General features: G+C 40.0%; 2 protein-coding genes across 2 annotated transcripts in view; both read left to right on the top strand.

Moving 5' to 3' along the window:
- Positions 1 to 7,855, top strand: part of ADAMTS19 (ADAM metallopeptidase with thrombospondin type 1 motif, 19) — a 149,477-nt gene extending 141,622 nt beyond the window's left edge. The window contains exons 22-23 of the mRNA XM_010567967.1: positions 3,322 to 3,499; positions 6,606 to 7,855. Of these exons, the coding sequence (XP_010566269.1) occupies positions 3,322 to 3,499; positions 6,606 to 6,757 (330 nt within the window). The 3' untranslated portion in view covers positions 6,758 to 7,855. The remainder of the gene's footprint in view (positions 1 to 3,321; positions 3,500 to 6,605) is intronic.
- A 5,640-nt stretch (positions 7,856 to 13,495) lies between these two features.
- Positions 13,496 to 22,174, top strand: KIAA1024L (KIAA1024-like ortholog). Its single transcript, XM_010567970.1, has 3 exons — positions 13,496 to 13,660; positions 20,946 to 21,191; positions 21,995 to 22,174. The coding sequence occupies exons 1-3, from the start codon at positions 13,496 to 13,498 to the stop codon at positions 22,172 to 22,174; spliced, it is 591 nt and encodes a 196-aa protein (XP_010566272.1).
- Positions 22,175 to 22,484: the final 310 nt, after the last annotated feature.

Here is a 22,484-nt window from a genome sequence, read left to right as displayed (position 1 = left end):
GCTACTTTGAATGTGAGATAATATAGATATGGTAAAAAGATATTTTTTTCTGGCTTCAAATCAGTAGAATTCTTAATTCTGAAGTCAGACACTGCTGATGATGATGATGTGTGAACTGGGAAGAGCACAGCTTGACTATCAAATCCCTGGTTGATTTTAAAAAACTAGTGGTTTGGAAAAACCTCTCTTTACTTGTAAACTGATCAGGCTGGCTTTGAAAGTTTTGGATTGCAAATCAATGTGGTAGCCCTGCCTCTTCACAATTTTCCCCAAATATCTTACAAGACTTAGTAAAAATTCTCAGTTTTATAAAATAAGAATAAACACAAAGTTAAAAATTAGTACATTTCTGTGATAAGAAAAGAAGATGAAACAGAAGGCAAGTTTCTTACTTTATTTCCTGCTTTGCCACCTATTTCCTATATGAACTGAGACACTTTATTTTATCATCCTTTAGTGTCAGTTTCTTCCTCTAAAGTTGGGATGTTAATAACTAGGTCATACAAGACTAAAATTAGTTGTTAGCAAGATGTATACAGCTTTGGATAGAAAACTACATTATAATGCTTCATAACACTCTTTGAAATATCTCACAACTCAGTCATTAAAAGGATGTTAATTCACCAGTTAAGATTTCAATGCCAAAATCTTGCCAAATTCTGCATAGAAACTCAGGCCCTAAACACTGATTAGCCAAGAGAGAGATCTGTCTGCTTGTTGCATATTTTCTCAGTTGCAGTCATGAGAAGCTTTCAAGCCAGAGCTCATCTGATATAGAGAAGACATGACTGCTGACAGGGTGCTCTTCACAAAGGCACCTGCATAGATGAATTGTTGTGCATTATCAATTAGTAGATAAACCATTGGAGCCCATTTTGTCAGCAGAAGTCTAGTGTTTTCAAATCCCATTCTCTCTCCAGTACTCCAGATGGCTAGGTTGCACCTACTTATTTTAGGATAACCAAAGGTTAAGGACAGATAAATTATTTTTAGGAGATCTTATGTACCAGATCCACCTGCCTGTCTTCTCCTCCTCCTCTGTAGCTGATAAAAGAAGATACATACATACTACAAGCTCACACGTACTCTAGCTTCGGTTAATAGACATGCAAGTGTTTTACTGAAGGGAAAAAAAATACAATACTGTGTGCAAAATTACTCTTAAGTTAAGATCATTGTGAAAATCTTTAAAGATTATCTTCATTTTATTACCTTCATTGTATTACCTTCATCATATTACCTTCATCTTTCCTTCGTTCTCAGGTCTGGGGTTTTTTTGTGTTGTTAGGGTTTTTTTAACTTCACTGTTCCATTGTCTCACATGATATTCCATTAAAATATTCAAAAGAGAAACCTCTCTGAAATTATGGAGAGAGGAGTCCAAGAAGTGGCTGGAATTTTTGCAAGATTAAGATTGATGTTCTGGCTGCTACTGGTGATCAAATTTGGGTATGTATATGTGTGATTATACACATTTACCATATGCATGATGTTGGCCATTGTAGGAAGTCAGATTATTTTTTGCTGCATAGGGAAAAGGCAGATAATTCAGGAAAAGGAATTCTGTTGAGAGGCTTTTTCTCATGCAATTTAAAAGTAGTACACTAAATTCAAAGTTGATGACAGACATCTACTTTGAACAGACTTAAGTACTAGCTGGATTCCCTCCTGTAAACAGCATATTTGTCCATATGTTAAGCTGTGTTTGCTGTTGAATAGAAAATTATGTATTCATAATTTAATATCTTTGCATGCCTTGGCTCATGCAGGCCGTATCTGACTAACTTTGCAAGAAATTATAGTTCTTTATTGACTGTATGGAGTTACTCCTGATATACATCACTGAGAACAGAAGCAAAATCAAGTCCACTTGCTGCCTCTAGCAGCACACTAGAATGCCAGTATTTGATTTCATGTGGTTACAAGTTGAAGTGTGCTTTGGACCTTGTTGAGTCTCAAGAGTCCAAAAGACACAAGTCTTACTTCTCTTGATGTACATATTTGGGTACAAGCCCTCTATTTCGCATTTGGCATGTGTAAATCTTTCCTCCAAGTAACAGTTTTTAAAATGTCACTCAAAAGCACATAGATAACAAGCCTAAAGGGTAAAAACCCCTTTAGTGTTTCCTACACTCAAAATTTATTCTTTCTTTTCAGAAAACTATACTTCTCCATCTCCATCTTGAGACAGGATGGTTGGGAAACCTGTTTTGTTATAGCACACTCTCCTTGTCTTTCTCTCTCATTTCAATATTTTTTCACCTGCCTCTTGAGGCCTCCCGAGGAAATGTGTACTGAATATTTACGTAATTAAGATTTTTTTTAGAATAAAAATATTTTTAGGATTATGTGGATTGTGGTGGCATAAATTTTCAGCCAGTGCTCATATCATTCATTGCAAGAAATTGATTAATATTTGAAGATGTCCTCTATAGTAAATTTCTCCAAATCTTAATGAAATTTGTGGGTACTTGAATCAAAATCATTAGCAGGTAGGAGAAAATTGCAATACATAATTTTTGAATGAATTTGTAGATAAAGCAATAGAACATATGTCAACGGACACAAAAATAATTCATGCCCTGTGAAATTTTATTCACAAAACGTCAGCAAAGGGGAAAGCATGTATTTTGTTGGTTTGGAATAGGTTTTTATGCATCTGTACAGCACTGCCCAAGTTTTCGTTCTAATATATTATGTTACTGCGATACAAGTAGAACATTACTGTCGTTACAGTGCTCAGCTGTTTTATTTTCTCACTTCATTCTCTGTGGCAACAAGATGGGAAGGTTGATTAAAGGCCAGGCAGCATATCTCATTGTGTGTTTCATTTGTGGAACACAAGTGAAAACATGAAAATGTGATGCAAAGATGGGAGGCATACACTCTGCTCAGTAGGAAAAGCACTTTTGCACTGGCAGGAGTAATGGCTTAATTAAAAATGCTTCTCTGTGTCAGTGCCTGCGAGCATTTTCTTTTTTTCCATCACATTCACCTCTAATAAGAGTAAATTAGAATACAGATACAGGAGAACAGCCTCTGCTCCCTTCAGGCACATTGCTGCATTTCAGTTTCATCAGAGGCTCTACAAAATGGACCTTGACAGCAACAGGATGCTGGAATCAGTCCTTCAATAAATACTGCCAATTTATTTGTGCATTTTAAATTGTTTTTCATTTAGCTAATGGAATGGAAGGCAGAAATCTTGGAATGCTGACAATTGAAGGAGCAGCCACTGACTTCAGCTGGACTGGCATTTCACCTTCATGTTTACAGGCAAAAATACCTTTCCAATGAATGTGTGTCTTCTGTGTGTTCCAGTGCTCTGTCACCTGTGGCAAAGGGATGCAGTCCCGAGTCATCCAGTGCATGCACAAGATCACGGGAAGGCATGGCAATGAATGCTTTTCCTCAGAAAAGCCTGCAGCCTACAGACCCTGTCATCTCCACCCCTGCAATGAGAAAATTAATGTTAACACAATAACATCACCCAGGTTAGGTAAGCAGTGAAAATGACATATTCCCACTGGAAATGTCTTTTTAGTTCTTTCTCTCCATAGAGTAATGACAATCCCAGTTGAAAAACAGAGGGCTAGGACTCAGAAGATGCATATTCTATGCAGAGAATCACCTCTGCCTTGGTTTTCCAGTGTGTACATCAGAGACTGTACCTCAGAATGGTGAAGCATTTTGCCATCCAAGGAAGGACCATGTTATGGGACTGTATGATATTATGGACACAAAACATCCTAGATGAAAATATGTTTATATTAGAGACATTATAAACATATTATATATGTTTATATATATTTGTCCACTCAATTTTATCAACATTTCTAAAGTAAGACAATAGCTTGTTTTCTCTTAAAAGTTTTGTAAACTATGGTCTTGTGATATTTCTGAGATCAAGGAGGCCCTTATTTGTTCCTCAAATACAAATAGCTCTTTCCACTTGTCTTCAGTTCAAACATGTACAGCCTGTGCCTGATGGATTAGGACATGTGAAGGAAAATTACTAACATGAAGAGATTTGCTGTTCCTGGAGGAACTCAGGTGTCTGTTGGTCTTAAAGAAATTATGTTACTGCATAACTATAGAACTGTTAATTCTGTTAATTATTATTTCCTAGTGGGTTGTTGATGATGGTCTTACCATTAGCTCCCCAAATCATTCATCTGCTTCTTGAGCATGACTGGGGAATATTCAGAGGCTTACTGTAAGACAGCATACCCTTTCCAGATGATTTTCCAGAGCCCTTGTTAAGATAAACCTTCCTGTCAAATAGATTACTACTGCATGGAAAGCAATTCTAACATTTCAGGCTGTATGTAATCCTTCCTTTAAGTCAGTGAAGGGTATTTCTCTTTGAAGTTTTTAACCCTTAAACATTTCTGTGCAGTAGTCATTGTTTCAGTTCGCTGGATGAGATGGCAGCTGTTGCTTGTGGCCCTCTGCTCTATTTCATTGTTGTAAGGTTGCCCTTCATACTTTATCTTTGTTCAGCTGATCTCTCAGAAGCAAGAGGCCATCCCTCCATCACTGACGCTCTACCTCTGGTGAGGTATAAGCAGCTTTGTGTCACAGAGTAAACTGAATCACAAAGTTTCACAGAAAAAATATAGCATCAGATTCATTGAAATTTGACTGACCTGCTGTGAAGGGCACAAAAAAAGATTGGGCTATGTTGTCCTCATAGAATGGATTATGTAGCACTGGTGTTAGTAATCTACAGTTCAACCTCATCCAGCAGGAGGCAGAATCCAATCTGGCAGAAACATTAACATCTCCAAAATACATAATAAAATGCTTCTCTTGAATATATTGATCATTTTGGCCGCCAGTTCCATTCCTATTATGCAGTATAGATCCTCTGGATTTGGGGGTAGGGCTAGTGGAAGCTGATCTGGGTTGCACCAGCTCTACTCTTTTATAAATAAGCTCTCAGTTTCTCTTTCCCTTCTACTAAAAAAAGAGAGTAACTCAAATCTTCTGTGAGATTGACCTTTTTTTCGGTTCAGTGTTTATGATGATTTTTGGATTATGTCTGTTTCTTGTGCCCTATTTTTCACTGTTTTCCCATATTAATTCCATGTATGTGCTACAGCTTGAATAACTGAATAAGCAAAGAGCCAAATTTGGTAGCAGGTCCTTCTATGATAACACTATAACAGGCTTTCATAAGCAAAACAGGTGGGTGGATTAAAAGATAGCTTTACAAGAAAACAGACAACACACATGAAAATATGCCCGTTTTATACAACAGGCATACAACAGAAGTCAGGCTTCTGCATCTGAATGTTTATGAGTGCTAGAGAGAGCTGAGTAGTTACAACAACCGTGGGAGGAGGTAGAGTAAACCAAATAGTAGCTTTTCAGGCTGTGTGATGTCTTTGTCATTTCAGAAGGTTTCTGAGGAAGAATTTGGTAGTCAGGGATTCCCACAATTAGAAAGCAGCAACAGACTACTAATAGAGCAACCTGAATAACTGGGTGAAGATAAGATATGAAAGATGTGATGGTAAGGATTAGTAGCCTGACTTTGACATGGAGGAGGGAAGACCCATTGGAGTTATTAAAAAGAGGGTGATGTAGTCAGACCAATGTACTGGAAGACAATTTAAACAAAAAACAAACAACAAACATTTTGAATGTACTTGGAGAGGAGGGGAAAAGGTCAGGAAGGTAAGAAATACACAGTGTTTGTGCATTTGAAAAGCCTAAAATGTGGCCTGGACAAGTGTATTTGCCAACATACCAACTGTCATTGATTCCATACTGTAAGTTTCATTTTTCTAGATAAAATGGATTTACATTATGAAATGTACCATGGGACTTGCTAACTGTAGAGTGCCTCATAGCGTGGCATCTGCAGCGTTCAAGCTAGCAAGACATAATTCTGTTCCTTTGAACAGAGAAGCCAAACAAAACTAAAGGTCTAATAGATTATTTCACTTAGAGAGAAAGATGATGTAAGACATCATGTAGTTTTGTTCAGTTTCCATTCATTGACAACATGGCACAAAGTCTTGATTTCTTGAGCAAAAGCAGATCAGAACACCAGCAGCAGTCTCCATGCCTTAATTCCTACAGTTCCCCACCTGCCTCTGATTAAAAAAATCCCCTTATAGGTGTCATTGAGAACCCCATTCTGGTATTATTCAAGCTGAGGCTTCCTGTTTTTCCGGTAGCAGCTTCTGTCTCAGACAGGGGGCAGTTTCAGCATGAGCAGCTGCTTCGTGTGGCTTTGCTGGAGCTGGCTCTGCAGCCCTCACATAGCCCTGGCCCCAGCCCTAGCCCACCTCTGTGTAGGGCAGAAAGATGGGCTTCACTCTCTCATGAGGAGACAGCTGCATGACATTAAAGCAATTAGTTTCAATGCAACTTAATCCAATTCATAAATTAACCTGGCCTTAAAAAATTGTAATGTTGAAAATATTGATGGCAGGAGGATTTTTTTTTTGCCTTTCTTTTGTTGAGTATCTACATCTATTCTCCTTTCTCTTCCCCAGATACACTTCTGGTGTCCTTGTCACCTTTGCTACCTGATTCGTCACTAATAAATGTAACAGTAATGTATTTTTTACTTTGTTGTTGTTGTTTCACAGCTGCTTTAACATTCAAGTGCCTGGGAGACCAGTGGCCTGTGTACTGCAGGGTGATTAGAGAGAAGAACCTCTGTCAAGACATGAGGTGGTATCAGCGGTGCTGTGAGACGTGCAGGGACTTTTATGCGCAAAAAATGCAACAAAAGAGTTGACCTCTGTCAGGCTGGCTGCCTCTCAGCTCTTTGCAATCTTATTATTTATAAACACACACACACACACACGTACACACACATGCACGCTTCTTCAGACCAAATATTATCAGATTACATGTAATTTAATCAAATTAATTTATTTTTGCCTGCCAGACATCCTTAATTGTTTTGGTTAGACAGCCAACTTGTTTTATCCTCTGACATTTTCATAATTAATTTTTATATGAACAATTTTGGATACATTTATCAGAATTTTTAAAAAATAGTAACTAGTATTTTAAATGTTTATTTTCTGTAGGGTCGTCTCTCTGTTGCCAAAAAAAGTCATGTTATCTTGGATTTATTTTAATTTAGCTGAATAGTTTTGTTGTATATGGAAATAAAGCCCTTTTTAATTTTATTATAATTTTGGCATTCAGAGGCAGAATGATCTTGTGTATTTTGCAACAGATGTTGAGGTGAGTAAGCTAACTATTGAACAGGTTATTACAGAATGTATTGTGAAATCAGTTCATTTGATTTAGAAACATACTGAAGGGGATAATCTACTGTAACTTATAACATATTATAAACAAGAAAATTAAAATAGCTAAGTAGGGATTTTGATCATTCTCATGGACACATACTTGAACACAAGTATTGAATCAATGAAACACTGTAGAGATTTACACTGAATCACTGTTGCACTGTTTGAGGTAGTGTAGAGAAACGCAGTCCTAGAACTTGTACCATCCTATGAATCCACGTCTGTACTGTTTTAACATGTCACTTGATTTTAAACGTTTTGAGAGAAAAAAACCCATGCCCCTCTATACCTTTTTGTGTCCTCTTGCAGATTTACAAATGGAAGAGTCTTTCCTCCTGCCACTTGTATGAATTAATCTGTTAAACACTTTCAGTTCTCTGTTGATGATTTAGAAAATAGCTTTGTACTACTCTAGTTTTATCTTTGTTTTATGAAAAAGTCTTTATAAAAATGAAATGTTTTACAGTTTTGTGAAACGTTATGAAACAGCTAAAATTTTCCTTATGAGAAAATATTGTACATGATTCACATGATTTTTACATTTTCAATAAAAAGTAAAGCTTCTTTTGTTATTTGCATTTTTCGTCTTTTGGGCATCTGTGTCTGTGTCACAGTTTAACCCCAGCCAGCAACGAAGCACCACACAGCCACTCAGTCACTTCCCCTCCACCCAGTGGGATGGGGGAGAGAATCAGAAAAAAAAGTAAAACTCATGCATTGAGATAAGAACAGTTTAATAAAACAGAAAGGAAGAAAATAATAATGATGATAATAATAAAATGACAGTAATAACAAAAGGATTGACATATACAAAACAAGTGATGCACAACGCAATTGCTCACCACTCGCCAACCGATGCCTGGTTAGTTCCCAAGCAGCGATCCGCCCCCCAGGCCAACTCCCCCCAGTTTATATACTGGGCATGACATCACATGGTATGGAATACCCCGTTGGCCAGTTTTGGTCAGCTGCCCTGGCTGTGTCCCCTCCCAGCTCCTTGTGCCCCTCCAGCCCTCCTGCTGGCTGGGCATGACAGCTGAAAAATCCTTGACTTAGTATAAACACTACTCAGCAGCAACTGAAAGCATCAGCATGTTATCAACATTCTTCTCATACTAGATCCAAAACATAACACTATACCAGCTACTAGAAAGAAAATTAACTCTATTCCAGCTGAAACCAGGACAATCTGGTAGCTGAATCCATTGAGCCCTGCATCGCAGCAGGTACAGCTACAGTAGTCCCTACAACAAATGCCTCCTGCCTCTTGACTTAGGCACCTTTCTGCAGCTGCAGACAGACATGCCACTCTGTGAGTCTTGATACATGGAAAGTTGGGTATAACAGAGTAATATTCAGTGGAGAATCTATTCATCTCAGTGAGTTCTATAACCACTTTTATCTCGGTGAGTTCTATAACCACTGAACTTGTCAAGGGGAGAGGGGTAGGTCATCTGCCTCCATTTTGTGATGCAAGCCTTTAGGCATGCTCTGAAAATATGTGCAAGAGCAAACCTTGAAGGCGAGACAGATGGAGAAATGAGTCTGAAAGGCATCATATTTTCTACTCAAAGCAAAAAGGGAATGCATCTTTATTTGAGTGATTGTTCCTCTTAATTCTCTGCAAAGAGTCTACTGTATAGATGTGACGTAGATATCCACACAATTTAGTAAACTGAGGCCCCCAATCAAGACTGTGATTCTGCTGAGGAAGAATACTTTGCTGCAGTCTTCATTCCCTTTGAAATCAAGGTCTGTGCTTTCAAATAGCTGTACTGTCAAAATCTTTGGTTTGGCATCTTAACTGCTGTGCGTTCAAAAACTGCACCTTCAATGATGTGCTAATGTATGATTTTTAAATTAAGTATCTTCTGGTTTTAATAAGTAAAGAAAAATAAATAAGATAATGGAATGTGATTTATATTTTGTATAATTAAAAAGTTTCAATGCACAGAAAATTCAGTTGCTCTTGGGCGTAACTCCTCAATGTCACAGACACACATTTGAAAGTCCAATAGAATTGCTCTATTTGGCAGGTGAAAGTGTGCCTGCCCTGCAGAGCTCTGCCTGAGCCCTGGGTGACAGTGGGCAGCCCCTTGCAGCAGTGTTCAGGGAAGCAATAGCTTTCTGCACTCATAGACACTTCCACCCGAGTTCACTCACATTTTGGATCTTTCTTTTTCAGCAACAATCCCTCTGCGTTAATATGTTTTCTTTCCAGCCTGATGAATATGTAAAATTTCAAGTAATGAATCTCAAACCACTCTTAAGTTCAGCTGACAAGTAAAAGTGAAACTCACTCCAGCTCATAAGGGCTAGAGTAGGCCTCTCTGCTAATTAAATCCCACTTAGACTCTATTTTGTTGGATTAAGCAGGATTTAAGTGGTGCACAGGGTTTGTACTATGCTACTGTGCAGTGGGCTTACTTCTTCCCAGATACATGCTGGCTTGCTACAGCTGTGATCAAAAGTTACAATAATTACCACTTCTCATACCTTTCTTAAAGAAAAGGAATACCTGGATTTTAATTGCATTGTCATTTATTCTGGAAGGAATTTGCTGCTTTGTTCTGGAGGGTGTGGTTTAGGTTTTGGGTTCTTTGAGGTTTTTTTACATTCAGTTTTCATTGTCATCTTCAGTGACAGAGAAGCAGCCATTTCTTTATTCTAAAAATACTAAAAATGGAAAGCTTGCCTGCATGAGGACACCAGTGGAGGCCCTAAAGCCTAGCAGGTCGACTGTAAACAGAAAGTTAACAGTGCTCAGAAAGAGTTTGAAGAGCTCTGCAGAAAAGATGTTCAAACTAATGTTGAAAGCGACTTGAAATATATCGAAAGCAGGAAGCCAGCTAGGGAGTTAGTGGGACCATCTGATAACACAAGTGTTAAAGGCACATTCGGGGATGGCAGAGCTATGAAAGGAAAGTTCAGTGAATTATTTGCATTGGCCTTTCCAGTGGAAGTGTTGCAGGGGTTCTTGTACCTTGCATGTTCCTTATCACAGAGATGTCAGAGAAGCTGGATCAAGTTGAAGGAAATATACAAGAATGTAAGACCAAATAGGTATGTTAGATGCTTACACGTATCTAGGGTGGCACTTGTGAGATTCCTGGAAGAACGCAATTGGGAAGTTACAGAACTGCTTGCCATGGTACGTAAGCTGTTGTTTTAAACAGCCACTCTGCCAGAGGACTGGTGGACTGCAGTGTAATTCCTGCCTGTGGAAAAGGGTTTTTTTAGGAGATCCTTTAAACTACAGGCTAGGGAGTCTTGAGTTCCTTTTCGGGTGCTGTAATAGCCAATAAAAAAGAATGAGATCCCTGGGCACCTGGATGAGCATGGGTTGTTGGGAGAGAGTCAGCATGGCTTCAGTTGTGTCCTGAGCAAGGAGAATCTAGTGGACATAGAAGTCTCCAACAAGGTTCCACGTTACAGGATATTCAAGAAACTACATCCACACAGGACTACAGGAGCAATCTTTATAAGCTGCTTAAAGGATTGGAAGCAAAATGGTCATCTTTTGGGATGGAGAGGAGTCAGCAGTATGATTCCCCAAGGAATGATGCTGGATTTAGTTTTTTAAAAAATTTTCCTCAATGGCATGAGTAAGAGAGTAAAAACTGAGATCTCCAGCTCTGCAGGTGACATTAAGCTCTTCTGGTTAACTAACTGTTGCCTCACTTGGCAAGAAACTCACAAAGCTGAGTGATTAAGCAAGACATTAGCCAATAAACTTTGATGTGGGTAAATGTAAAGTAGTATAGCTATGGAAAATAGCCTCAACTATTCCTACAAGATACGGAACTTGCAACTGGCAGTCCCAGAGGTCAGTGGTTACTGTAGTCTGAATTTATTAGCTCTATGAGAATAGCAGGGAAAAAAGCCAAAAACTGATGGATGTTGTCAGAAAAGAGGGCATCGTTTTTCCCATTTTTGGAACTGTGGTGTACCCACAGCTTGAGTGTTGCATTCATTTGTAGTTGCTGTGTTCTCATGAACATGTAGTGGAATTACACTGTAACACATTATAAAAGGCAAATAAATGAGCAAGGGGATAGACCAGGTGGTTTATGAGATGAGACTGAAAAAGTTGATTACTTCAGATTGGAGATGAAGAGGCTGATGTGAGCATGGTCAAGGTTTAAAAAATCCTAGAGGTGATGGATAAGCTGCACATGAAGCTCTTGTTCTTAAAATCCTGCAGTACAACAAAGAGGGTGTCCTTGATAAAACTAGTATGGAAATTAGTTTAAGACACATAAAAGTAAGCACTTAAGACAGGTGGTCATGAAGTTCTGAAGCTTGCTTCTAGGGGAGGTAGCAGAAGATTTGAAAAGCAATTAGACAAATTCATGGACAAAAAGTCCATAAATAGATCATAATTAAGGCCTGGGAAGAGACACTGTAGCACAAAAAATTGTGTGGCTTCGGGGGGAGTAAAAGGAGAACGAACAGCAGAAAGTAGCCAGGTGTACACAGTCTCCCTAAAGAGCATCTCTTCTCACCTTTTTCAAACACAGTGATAGATCCTGGGCTCGGGGGGTCTAACCTAGTGAGATAGTTTTTATGTTCTTATATCATGTCTAATGAAATTAAATAGTGTCAGTAAGGAAATTCACACAGATGCACACCACATTGTATGCTACAGTAGCATGGAAGTATCCTGTGTTCAGAGACATGCTGGAAAGGGTATATGTGTTAAGAAGGAAGGCATGGTTGTATATATCCAGTTATTTTAGAACAAAAAATATTACTGTCTCAGTTCTGCACAGGGAAAAAGGGGGACTATGTGTCATGGTAAGTCTAAAACAGCAGCTTCATGGTAGTCCTTCAGGGTACATTGTAGAGGTGTGTTAGTGTTTCAGGGCTTCATTACACTGGGGAGAAACAGTTCTAAATGCAGCAGCAGGTTCCCCACAAGCATGCACGTCCACTCAGAAATACAGTCACTATTGTCTTTTTCGTGGCTGCTTACAAATGCTGTCAGACAGATTAATAATTTTTAACAGATATGCTGTAAAATAATCACCAATAAATACATATAAGAAAAATCATAAGCTTCCTAAGTAAATAAGGGCTTTAACTTACATCTATATCAAAGTTTTCATTTATTACATTAGGATCTCACATTAGTATCATTTAAAAAATTAGGTCACTGGGTTTATTTTCTTTCTACATTTCAGCAATCTTCTGTAAGGAAAATAGATTGGTCTGATTCTCTGGTCTAAGTAGAAGTCTAAAATTTTTCTGATGCCCTAATTCTCAGCACTAATTTGATCCAAAATAGGTTTTCCTGGATTTCAAACAATGAGCTTTCAAATACATATCCTCCATGGTAGTGTCATCAAAAATGAAATATATCTTAGAAAAACAGAAAGGTTTGAAAAAAAAAGTTAAAATAAAAATGAGGAGACCACTTTTGCTAGTTGTAAGTAATGGTCATGATAAGAAGGGGAATTTCATTAGATGAAAGTCAAAAGAACTTAAGAGTTATAAAATGATGATGAAAATGTCAAGTCTTAAAATAAAATAATAGAAGTGAAGGGATTGAGACTATGCCATTCAAGACAGTAAGAGTTTTTTCCATTCACTTGAACAGGAGCAGAATCAATTTCTGAAAACTTCTGTTATCAATTACTTGAAAAAATCTATTATTTCCCAGGGCCAAGAAGAATTTACTGTGAAAGATATCCCTGAACCTAAAGAAGTGCATGTCATAGCCGTCACGGTAAACGGTACCGACCGACACAGCACAATGGAGCCTCTTAGTACTGCCACAGAAAAAGAGGACTTGCTTTGCACTGGGAGCTGCTTCTAATTTTCTGGGAAAAAAAGCTTACTTTGAAGTATTGTAAGCTTGACATTTTTGGCAGGTCACTTGAGGAAGTGCTGGTATGCATTTAAGTGTCTCATGCATCTACTCACTGGTACTCTGTTAGCTTTAATGAGCACATATGTATCTATCAAAATAGACCTTGAACTTGAAAACTTAAGCTAGGCACTTACAGAAACATGTCCTGTCTGCTCTGCCGCTTCTAAACAATCTTCTATCATTGGTAGATGATATAAGTGAGCCTGACACCAAACAGGGGTCAGATACAGTTTCAGGAAACTGTCGTATCCTTCTTCACATCATTAATAATAGAAGGAGTGTGCACAGCCAGGAAGCAGAAGCTGGGGCTGTTTTCGTTATTACTCTACAGGACAGAAACATGGACTTCTCCGTTTTGCCAAACAACAACCATCCTGACAAATTCCTGCAACTGGAGGTGAAGTCTTTAGTGAAAAACTCTGCCTTTCTACAAGCCAGCTTGGCAAAATTTCCAGAGGCAGCTTTATCTGGAGTGCAGCGGTGGCACAACAGGGTCTATTTACAGGTAAGGTCTAAAAGAAGCTGACATTCTTCCTGATTTCTCTACCTCATTTTTGTGATCAGGAAACAAATGACATGAGGTTGAGACTCCAGCTGTGGACTCAGCTTCCTGCATCTCTGAATCTGCATCACTAATATCCCTGCAAGTTTTCCCTTTGACTTCAGTGAGGATCAGGCTCCAAGTGAAGCGTTACTCTCTTCAGGGCAGTCCGCTGACTTTTTTTCAGTACATTAGGCTTTTGACTGCTCAATGTAACATTTTCATAGGATTTCCCAGAAAGTCTACTGATGTCAAACACTGATAAATTTTACTAAAGGGGCAAATGGAATGTGCTCTCTGAAGGAATAAGAAAAAAACTCAGACTTAAATCTGAAAGCCAGGTCATATCCTTCAAACTCGATGAAAAGGCACATTACAGAGAGTGTTAGAGACTCTTCCCAGTGTCTTGCAAGCTTATATATGTCTACACAGTTCACCACAGCTTCCTCTTTATTTTGCCTTGTTTTTCTCATTCTACTTTGACCTTCCTGTTATCCTGACAGACAGCTGTTGAAAGTGTGAAACACACTGACTGTATTAATCCAGGTCATTATATAGAGGTAGCAGCAGTTTCTTGGTAAAAAAATGTAAATGTGCTCTGCCTAGTAGAGGCCCTAGAGCCGGCGGCGGCGAAGTTCACGTCTGGATCAGCAGCAGTACAGCTGCATCAGCTCACACCCCTCTGGGCCCCACTTGCTGCTCCACGGTGCTCCTTCCCTGCTGCCTGGGGAGCCCCCCGCCTTTCCCCACCCCTAGCACGAGCAAAAGCTCCAAGGTCTGGTTCTTGTCAAGGGATGGAGACACACACAAGCCTTTGGGGGCTGGATGTGAAGAAGGGTCTGCATCCTGAGGATCCTTAAGGTGGGGGTCCAGTTCCCCCCTGGGAATGAGGAGTGGGAGCTGAAAACACATCAACCTGCGGGAGGGGAGGGAAGGGAAAGATCCTTGAAGTCTCCCACAGCTACTTCCAGTTTGCACTTCTCCTCTCCCAGACATTTCTTCCCATCAGCTCCCCAAAACCCTCCGCGCCCTCCCAGAGTTCATTCCGGTCCTCACCCACGTGCAAAAGTCCTCCCCCTCCTGACACGCGCTTCCATGACCCCCCCTCACCTTCCCTGGCCTCTTCCCCACCCCAGACACCCTCTCCTCTGCCTACCCCAACGCCTCTAGCCGCCTCGGCTGGTATTGTATAATCTTTGCTGGCGATTGCCCAAGGAGAGCTGGGAGGAGGGGACACATGGTCGCCCATCGCAAAGAGCCCTAACCAAGGGAAGGAGCCTGCGGGATCCCAAACAATGGGGTATGGTGCAACGCTGGCCTCGGTCCCCACCCCACCTAAGCCCCTCTTTTGTGCAGGAGGGAGGCAGCCACACACAGAGCCTCCTCCGCAGCAGGGATCCTTCTCCCCATTGTTGTTAAACAGGACGCACTGTCACTGAGCCAGGGCTGCAGAGCTGCGGGAGGATTAAAAACGTGTGGGGAGCCCTGTGCTTTTTTGACTTGTGCTTTGCCCTTCGCCACCAGCAAGAGGGTTTTCCTGGAACTCTGTTCCCAGCCCCGGGATGGCCATTTCAAAGGAAACGTCTGCGCTCACCATGTCTCCAGAAATGCAGTTTGCTATGCAGTGGTTTATAAATGTTATACCTAGGGCACAACCTATACTTTTAAGTGTAGTTATTAGTGAATTCAAGCTGTCCAGATAAAATTAATTGTGCCTTATTCTGTCTCCCTTATGAGCTCACCTCCTTTCTTCCCTTTTGCTGACAATCAAATAAAGGGAAAAGAACTGATGAGTTCCAGATATTAGAATAAACATGATGGCACAGTGGAGAACTAGTGGTGGAGGAGTAATGTGTTTTGCTTTAAGATGAGAGAGCTAATGGGGTTAAGGGTTAGTTAATTCAGAAACGGAAATGAGGCGGGGGGGGGAGGGAGGAGAATTCATTTCAGAACATATGTGTGTGACCTACAGACTCCCAAAGTCATTAAACCTTGAGAGAAATTAATTTTCTTTTAAGAACTATTCCTACTCAGGGCTCCCCGTGTAAAGTGACTTCTCAGTGGCGTGTTTGTGGTCTCTTCCAGACCTTTATTATGAGATCACTTAAATTCAAGTGCACTTAAGCGTTTATGTGTTTTCTCCACCTCTAAGTTTTTAAATTTATTTCCATTATAAAAAGCAGCTTGACATAATGACAATTCTATTACTGACCAAAAAATTGCTGCTCTTTCTCCTTACTTTCCTCTTCTGTATCAGGCAAACTGAACAGCCACCCTACTTAGTGTATATTTTCATCGTCTACTTTGAATAAAACAAAGCATAAAGCAGTCCAGGAATCTTGGACCTTCCTTGTGAAAAGCAGCATGAAAAGCACAGACTGTTTCTCTTGCAAATGGCTAGCTACTGACCGCTTTCTGATTGCCCTTAAAATTTCCAGTCCTGCTGGACTCTCTGCCCAGCAATATGTTTTAATGCTCAGCATACACCAGATGATTAATCTCCTATATATGCTCCTGATAGCCAGGGTGCATTTCTCCCCTGTAGTCTACCTGGTCATTTTCTGCAATTCTCTGACTTCTTTTTCCTTCTTGGATTTCCATTTTTTTCCTATTTCTGGACATGATACTTCTTCTCATGCTGCTCTTGCTAGGGAATTAGCAACTCTGAACAAATTTTGGCCTACAGGTATTAGAGTTATCATGCTATCTGCACTCCTAACCCCTCCTGGTCTCTCCTCTGAGCTAACGCCTATGTCCTGCCTTTGCTTGTTTCTCAGTGTACCAGGACAAGAGATATTTTTTTTTTACCTGTAAGTTCAGTGCTGGGTTACAGTCACTTGTTTGTCCCCTGGCTCATACTTGTGTTACGTACTTCCACTCTTTCCCTTATTCTTCCCTAGACATCTGAAACTGGCCACAATCAGAGCCAGCTGCAAGGTTGGCAGGAGCTTTGGTCTGACACCCTACAGAAGTTCTTATGTAATGCGCTCACAACCCTGCAGGACTCCATTACCAATGACAGATAAAACAGCTTTCTTTAAGTAAACAATTCATTACGAGGACAGAAGTACTCTTAGTTGTGGCGCAATCAAAATAGTCTGTATGAATGCCTACTCTTCTCTAAACATTCCTGTCACTTCAGCTTAAGTGTTTATAACCATCTACTGATCTCCTTCCTATCCATGTCAGGTGGCTTCCCAGGTTGCTTTGTAGTACCTGATGCTGCCTTATGTCTCTGACAAGCAATTCTGATCCCCTTTCGTTCCTTCGATAAGAAAACTTGCATTCTCAGGAATCCTTGATATAATCTGACTTTCAGGTCTGCTTTCCTATCCTCTGTTCCTCCTTGCCTTCCTGATTGCTTTTCCATGGCATCCCCTATGACATCAGATTTGTTCAGAAAATTCTAAAGAGCTAATAATTATTTATCCTGATAAATGAGCTTTTTTTTATTGCCCAAATGCCTAGCAATACCTACACAGTTGTTACAACAGGGATTCTTGTGTTACTACCTAGGAGCTTTTTGTCTGTTAAACCTTTTGACTGTCCTAGAAACAGGTCCTGCATCAGAAAAATGCCTTTCCAAGTGCTGGGAGAGTCCTCCAGGGTGGGTTACAAGGCTTTTGCACAACAGTCTTAAACAAATTGCATGCAAATACAATAATCACCTTGCTACCCACTTTCATTACGATCGAGGAGGCTGTTACAAAACAAATCCTGCAGTATCTGGTGGCCCTAAGTTTCTTAAAGACTCCCCTTGATTAAAACTTTCAGGCATAGCTGCTCATCAACAGCATTAGTCACTTTCATTATCTCCCCCAGCAGCAGCTGGAGACCATGGCTGGCCATGAGACAAGAGGAACTAACTGTCTTTAGAGTGGGGAATAAAGAAAAATTTGGCTTCCGGGAAGCAAATGCCCTTCATTTTGTAGGTGTCTCTTTGACCTCTTCTTGCAGGTGGATGGACTTGAGACCAAGGCCTAACCTTAACTGTTGATGTCCTGGTTTTGGTGGGCAATTACCTTGATGTCTCATATGACAGACTGAGGAAAGAATGGTTAGACTCTCACCTTGTTTCAGTGCTAACAACAGTGACAACAGCAGGAACAAAAGGATGAAGTCAAGACAAAAATTAGATAAAAATGTTTCTTAGCATTATAGATTAATTTATGATTTTTAATTATATATATTGTAATGTACCTATATGCATAATTTGCATAATGAAATGATCAGCAAGAAAAACCTGTGGAGTAAGCACATTTTGACCCAGGGATGGAACTAACATTGACTGTCTATAGATCTTAGGCTTTTTACAGAATCTTCTTTTTGTACATGCCAGCTCTCTGGGTCTGTCAAAGAGGCACAAATTGTTCTCAGTGAAACCCGAGTTATAAACTGTAACAGCTTTCTCGCTCATGAGCTATATGTAGATCAAACAGTTATGTGTTCACAGAGTTGAGCATTTTTCATCTTGTTAAAAGAGCATTTCAACAACACATTTCATCTAGTTTCTCAGAGTTCTTCATAACTATTGCTGCTTTGAGTATTTGCTGTTCCTTTCTTCCGTTCAGTGAATAGTAACATAAATTGCCTCTGATTTGATCTGTTCCACCCTCATTCACACTGGTCTCTTAGACATAGTGTATATCATATAAATTCTGTAACACATATGGATACCTAAATTTACAGTACTTTCCTCTTTCTTTAAACATTTGCTTCATGAATCAGAATCAAAACCATAGAAGTCTCTGAAAACTGTTTTGACTCTTAAAAGAAAAAACATTCATTTTTTTGCTAGAATTAATACTAGCAGGCATATTTTTATTATCTAATCTCCTTCTCTTTCTCTGCTTCTATAAATGCATATGTTTCATGCAATGTTCTTCATATTTCTTGGACCTAAACCTTCTTTTTCTTTTTTTTTTTTTTTTTTGGATGTGCTTCAAGCTTCTGTCCTTCCTTTTCCCTAACTAGTCTCTAGGACATATCTACTGCAGAAGTTTCACAATCAAGCATTTGCCTGCAATCAAGAGTATTCTCCCAATTAGCTTGGCACTTCAATGGTGTTCTCTAAAACTTCTGCAAACTATCTCCTACCCCAGATTCCAGTCCAGCTGTCATGGTAAAACCCCATTGCCCCTCCCATCCTATTCCTCCTCCACCTCTGCTCCAGGCTACCACATTCTCCTATTCTCATGCCCATGAAAAGGAAGGTACTCCAGACAGAAGGGGCAAAAATTTTGCCACAAAGCACTCTCTTTATGAACAAATTTTGCATTGTGCCATCTGTTCCAAGTTTTGGAGCATTTTATTTAAAACAGCTTTAGAAATTACTGTCAAGTTGCATTCTTTTCACAACATTTTAGCCTAGGGAGACCAAGCATCCCCTGGTGAGACAGTTTGTGTTCTTCAACAAAATGTTCTCCAAGTTCAACTATCTAGCAAGCCTAAGGGAAGCATCATTAAGGTCAATGACAAATTTTAAGTAAGAAATGAAATTAAATGAAATGAAATGAAATAATAAAATAAAATAAAATAAAATAAAATGCAGTCAGAAAGAAATGACAGTTAAAAACACCAGCTTAGCTGAAATCTGGCCGGTACAACCCAGAGGGCTTCAGTGCCAGCTCTAACTGCAATGTAAAGAGTAATATTGCCAGGAGACATGTCAAGGCTAAGGAATGGAAATTATGAACTAATAGAGGGACTGGGAGGGCACTGAGTATCCACCCACCTACTAATGGTAATTATTGATGGGAAACATGCTTACTCACTTGTGCACGATTTAGTGATAAGAATGCCAGCACAATGCTTCCTCCTAGGGTTTCGTAGACAAAGGCTGTTGTTTTCTCTTCTCCACCTTTCCTTTCTGAAGGAAACCAGTCCTCCCGCTTCCTTCTACACCTGCCTGCCCCAGTACACATGTCTATGCATGTGCACAGGCACTGAGGCATAAAGTAGGTGATGACATGTAGCAGCTGGCTTCCACTGAAAGCGGATTCACCAGCCCATGAAGGGGGCTGAAAATTATTCAAGCAGAAGAAGCCAACAGTTTGCTGTCAGCTTAGGGACCTGCACTGGCTGATGTGGGATCTGAGCAGCACCCAGAGCCAGTATGCAGGAGGAGGTGGGCTCCCACCAGAAAGATGGAAGGAGAAGCAGGATGTGCCCCTAGCAGGAGCAAGCCCCTTGTCTCAACATAAAGTTCCTAAGGACAAAGGTGCTAATGGGGAAGTGGTGTTTGCTAATAAGGAAAGCAGAATTTGCACTGTGATGTCTCTGTAGAAGCAGTCCTGAGACACAGGAGAGGTGTTAGCATGAGGCAAGGGCTCTGCCAGAAGCAGGTCTCTCGGGAAGTTGATGCACCACCAGAACCACAGTTCGGTGACAGATTAATTCAAAGTCTCGGGGACCGAAGGTAGTGGTGAACCCAAATGTTGAACAGCTTGGATTGGACAGTCTGATTGCATTCCTCCATGCAACAACAGATCAGAAAATACAGTAACTACCATCTTACCAGCTCCTGAAGAGGCTCTTAGTGCCGTGTTAAGCAGCAGCTTGTGAGTTCTCCAAAAATATGATCCCACCAGGGTTGTTCATCCTCCTCCCTTGCCAGCCCCCTGTTCTAAAAGGTCCAATTTAATGATTATTGTTGCTGGGATACTGCTCAAATATTTAATTACTTTTGAGTTCTGGCAGTGGCCAAATTAAAGGACTCCCTCTCGGTTGAATGAAGGGCCTCTTTGACATCCTGACATGGGTCTAGCATTCAGCAGTGCCAGCAGAACTGCGAATCACACCCCTGCTCTCAGAGGTGCAGCTCCAGTCAAGGCAGTCACTTACACACTATCACCCCTGTGCTTCATTCTGCTTTGCCCTCACAGCTCTGCTTCTGCATCATACGCCTGTGGCTTTCATCAGAACTGCATCTTCTACCACAGTGTTCCATAGCACTGTTTTGCTAAAGCAGAGGCTTTCTTTCAGCAGGCATTATCATGTCAGTTCACATTTGCAAAAGAGTTTTATGTTCAGAATGTACCCACATGCTTTCCCCAGAAGGAAATCTGTCGAGAGTGAACAGTCAGACTCCCTTACTGCACTGTAGATATTTGCCAGAACGAGAAAAATTGTTACAAATGTAGTTTTAAAAATTATTCTGTTGTATTACAGAGGATAATTCTGGAAGGGAGCCTGCATTGTAGGTAAATGAAGATGAAAGCCAACTTCTGACCTAACTTGTGCCTTACAGAGAGAAAAGAGAAATGTCACTGAGCTGCCGGGCTTAGACTCTAACGGGGTCAGTCAAGAAATGATAGACAAAGCTCTTGGGAAACACATTACACCCATCACTCTGACATCCACAATCAAAAGCAATCCCTTGTATAGTGATATCCAGGTGGATGATGACTGGGAGGAGAAGAAAAAGAGCCCTTCCTGGACCGTGCAAGACTATGACAGACACTCACTGCACTCTAACTTGGCCAGCCACATAAAGGTAATGAGCTGTTATGTTGCATTTGAGCAAAGTGAATTGCTTTGAGCTGTGTGGTGTGCGCATGAACCACTGTGCTTTTTTTTTTTTTGGTCGGATTCCAGAAGTAAATATGGACATATTTGCTGCTGCAGACATGGGACTAATATGAGTCTGATCAGGAAAAGAAGTCTATGTATCAGGTTAGACTCCAGGAATTTCAGTTCTGCAGAGCGTGACCTCTGTGACTAAAGAAAGTCTTAAACTGCAACACCCCGCAACTCAGCTTCCCTGTTTATATAGGGAAGAACTATAAATGAGGCACTTAAATACTATATGCCCACTTTAATGATGTTCATAACATTATTCTGTTATCAAATAACACGCATTTTCTCAGCCTCATCCACACTATGCAGGATCCTGTCTACCTGTGGATTGGCACAAATCACTTTTAGCGTTACTTCTGTGAGTTTTTTACTGCTGGTTTTTTTTTTTTGAAAGGAACTCAGGTCTGCATTTATAAATTGACATGTCTTCTTGAGAAAACAACATGGTTTCTTCTGGTTTTTTTAATCTCACTTCAATGGCTGGTGTCCTACATTTGGTTCCTGGCTAAAAAGTGTGGTTTTAATTTTCCCCAGTGGAACATTTGCAGCATCTGGCAAGTAGCACAACCTATGTTCAAGTGAAAGTTTCTTGCATTTGTGTTGTGATGCCTTAAATTCATTAATCACTATCTGATGATAGCTAGAATACTTCTGGCTATGTTCTAATGACTTTATGTGCAAGAAAAAGCAACTGAGTTAATTTTCTGGTTTTTCTTTTAGGAAAATCCTAATGATCTACAGTTCTGGATGGGGGATATTTATACACCTGGGTATGATACCTTATTAAAAAAGAAAGAGAGAGAAAAAAAGCATTCCAAATGTTGCAGAATAATCCTGCTCATGGTACTAGCTCTTTGCATCCTGATTACCATAGTGACACTCAGCATTTTACTTACTTAGTACAGCCAAATGATGTTGATGGGAATTTTTTCAATAAATATTTTTATTAGGCTATTCCCCTCCCTTGTTTTATTTGAATTCCAATTTTTTGTCACAATTGGTTTGACATCACTATTTTACAATGTTCCTGTGCAGCATAAAGAATTGATCCTGAAAAGAGACAAATCCTCTGAGCACGGCAGAATGTCTCCTTATGGGTATAATTAAAAAAGAAAACTATAAATATGCTACTTTTCTTAGTGCCTTCTTCTTTGGACTAGTGATTTGGGTCAGTGTGTGTGGTGTGGTACACATGGTATGTACAGACAAC

This window comes from Haliaeetus leucocephalus, unplaced genomic scaffold (genome assembly GCF_000737465.1).
Source record: "Haliaeetus leucocephalus isolate CR32 unplaced genomic scaffold, Haliaeetus_leucocephalus-4.0 Scaffold233, whole genome shotgun sequence".
NCBI lineage: Eukaryota > Metazoa > Chordata > Aves > Accipitriformes > Accipitridae > Haliaeetus > Haliaeetus leucocephalus.
This window is presented reverse-complemented; position numbering and strand designations above follow the sequence as displayed.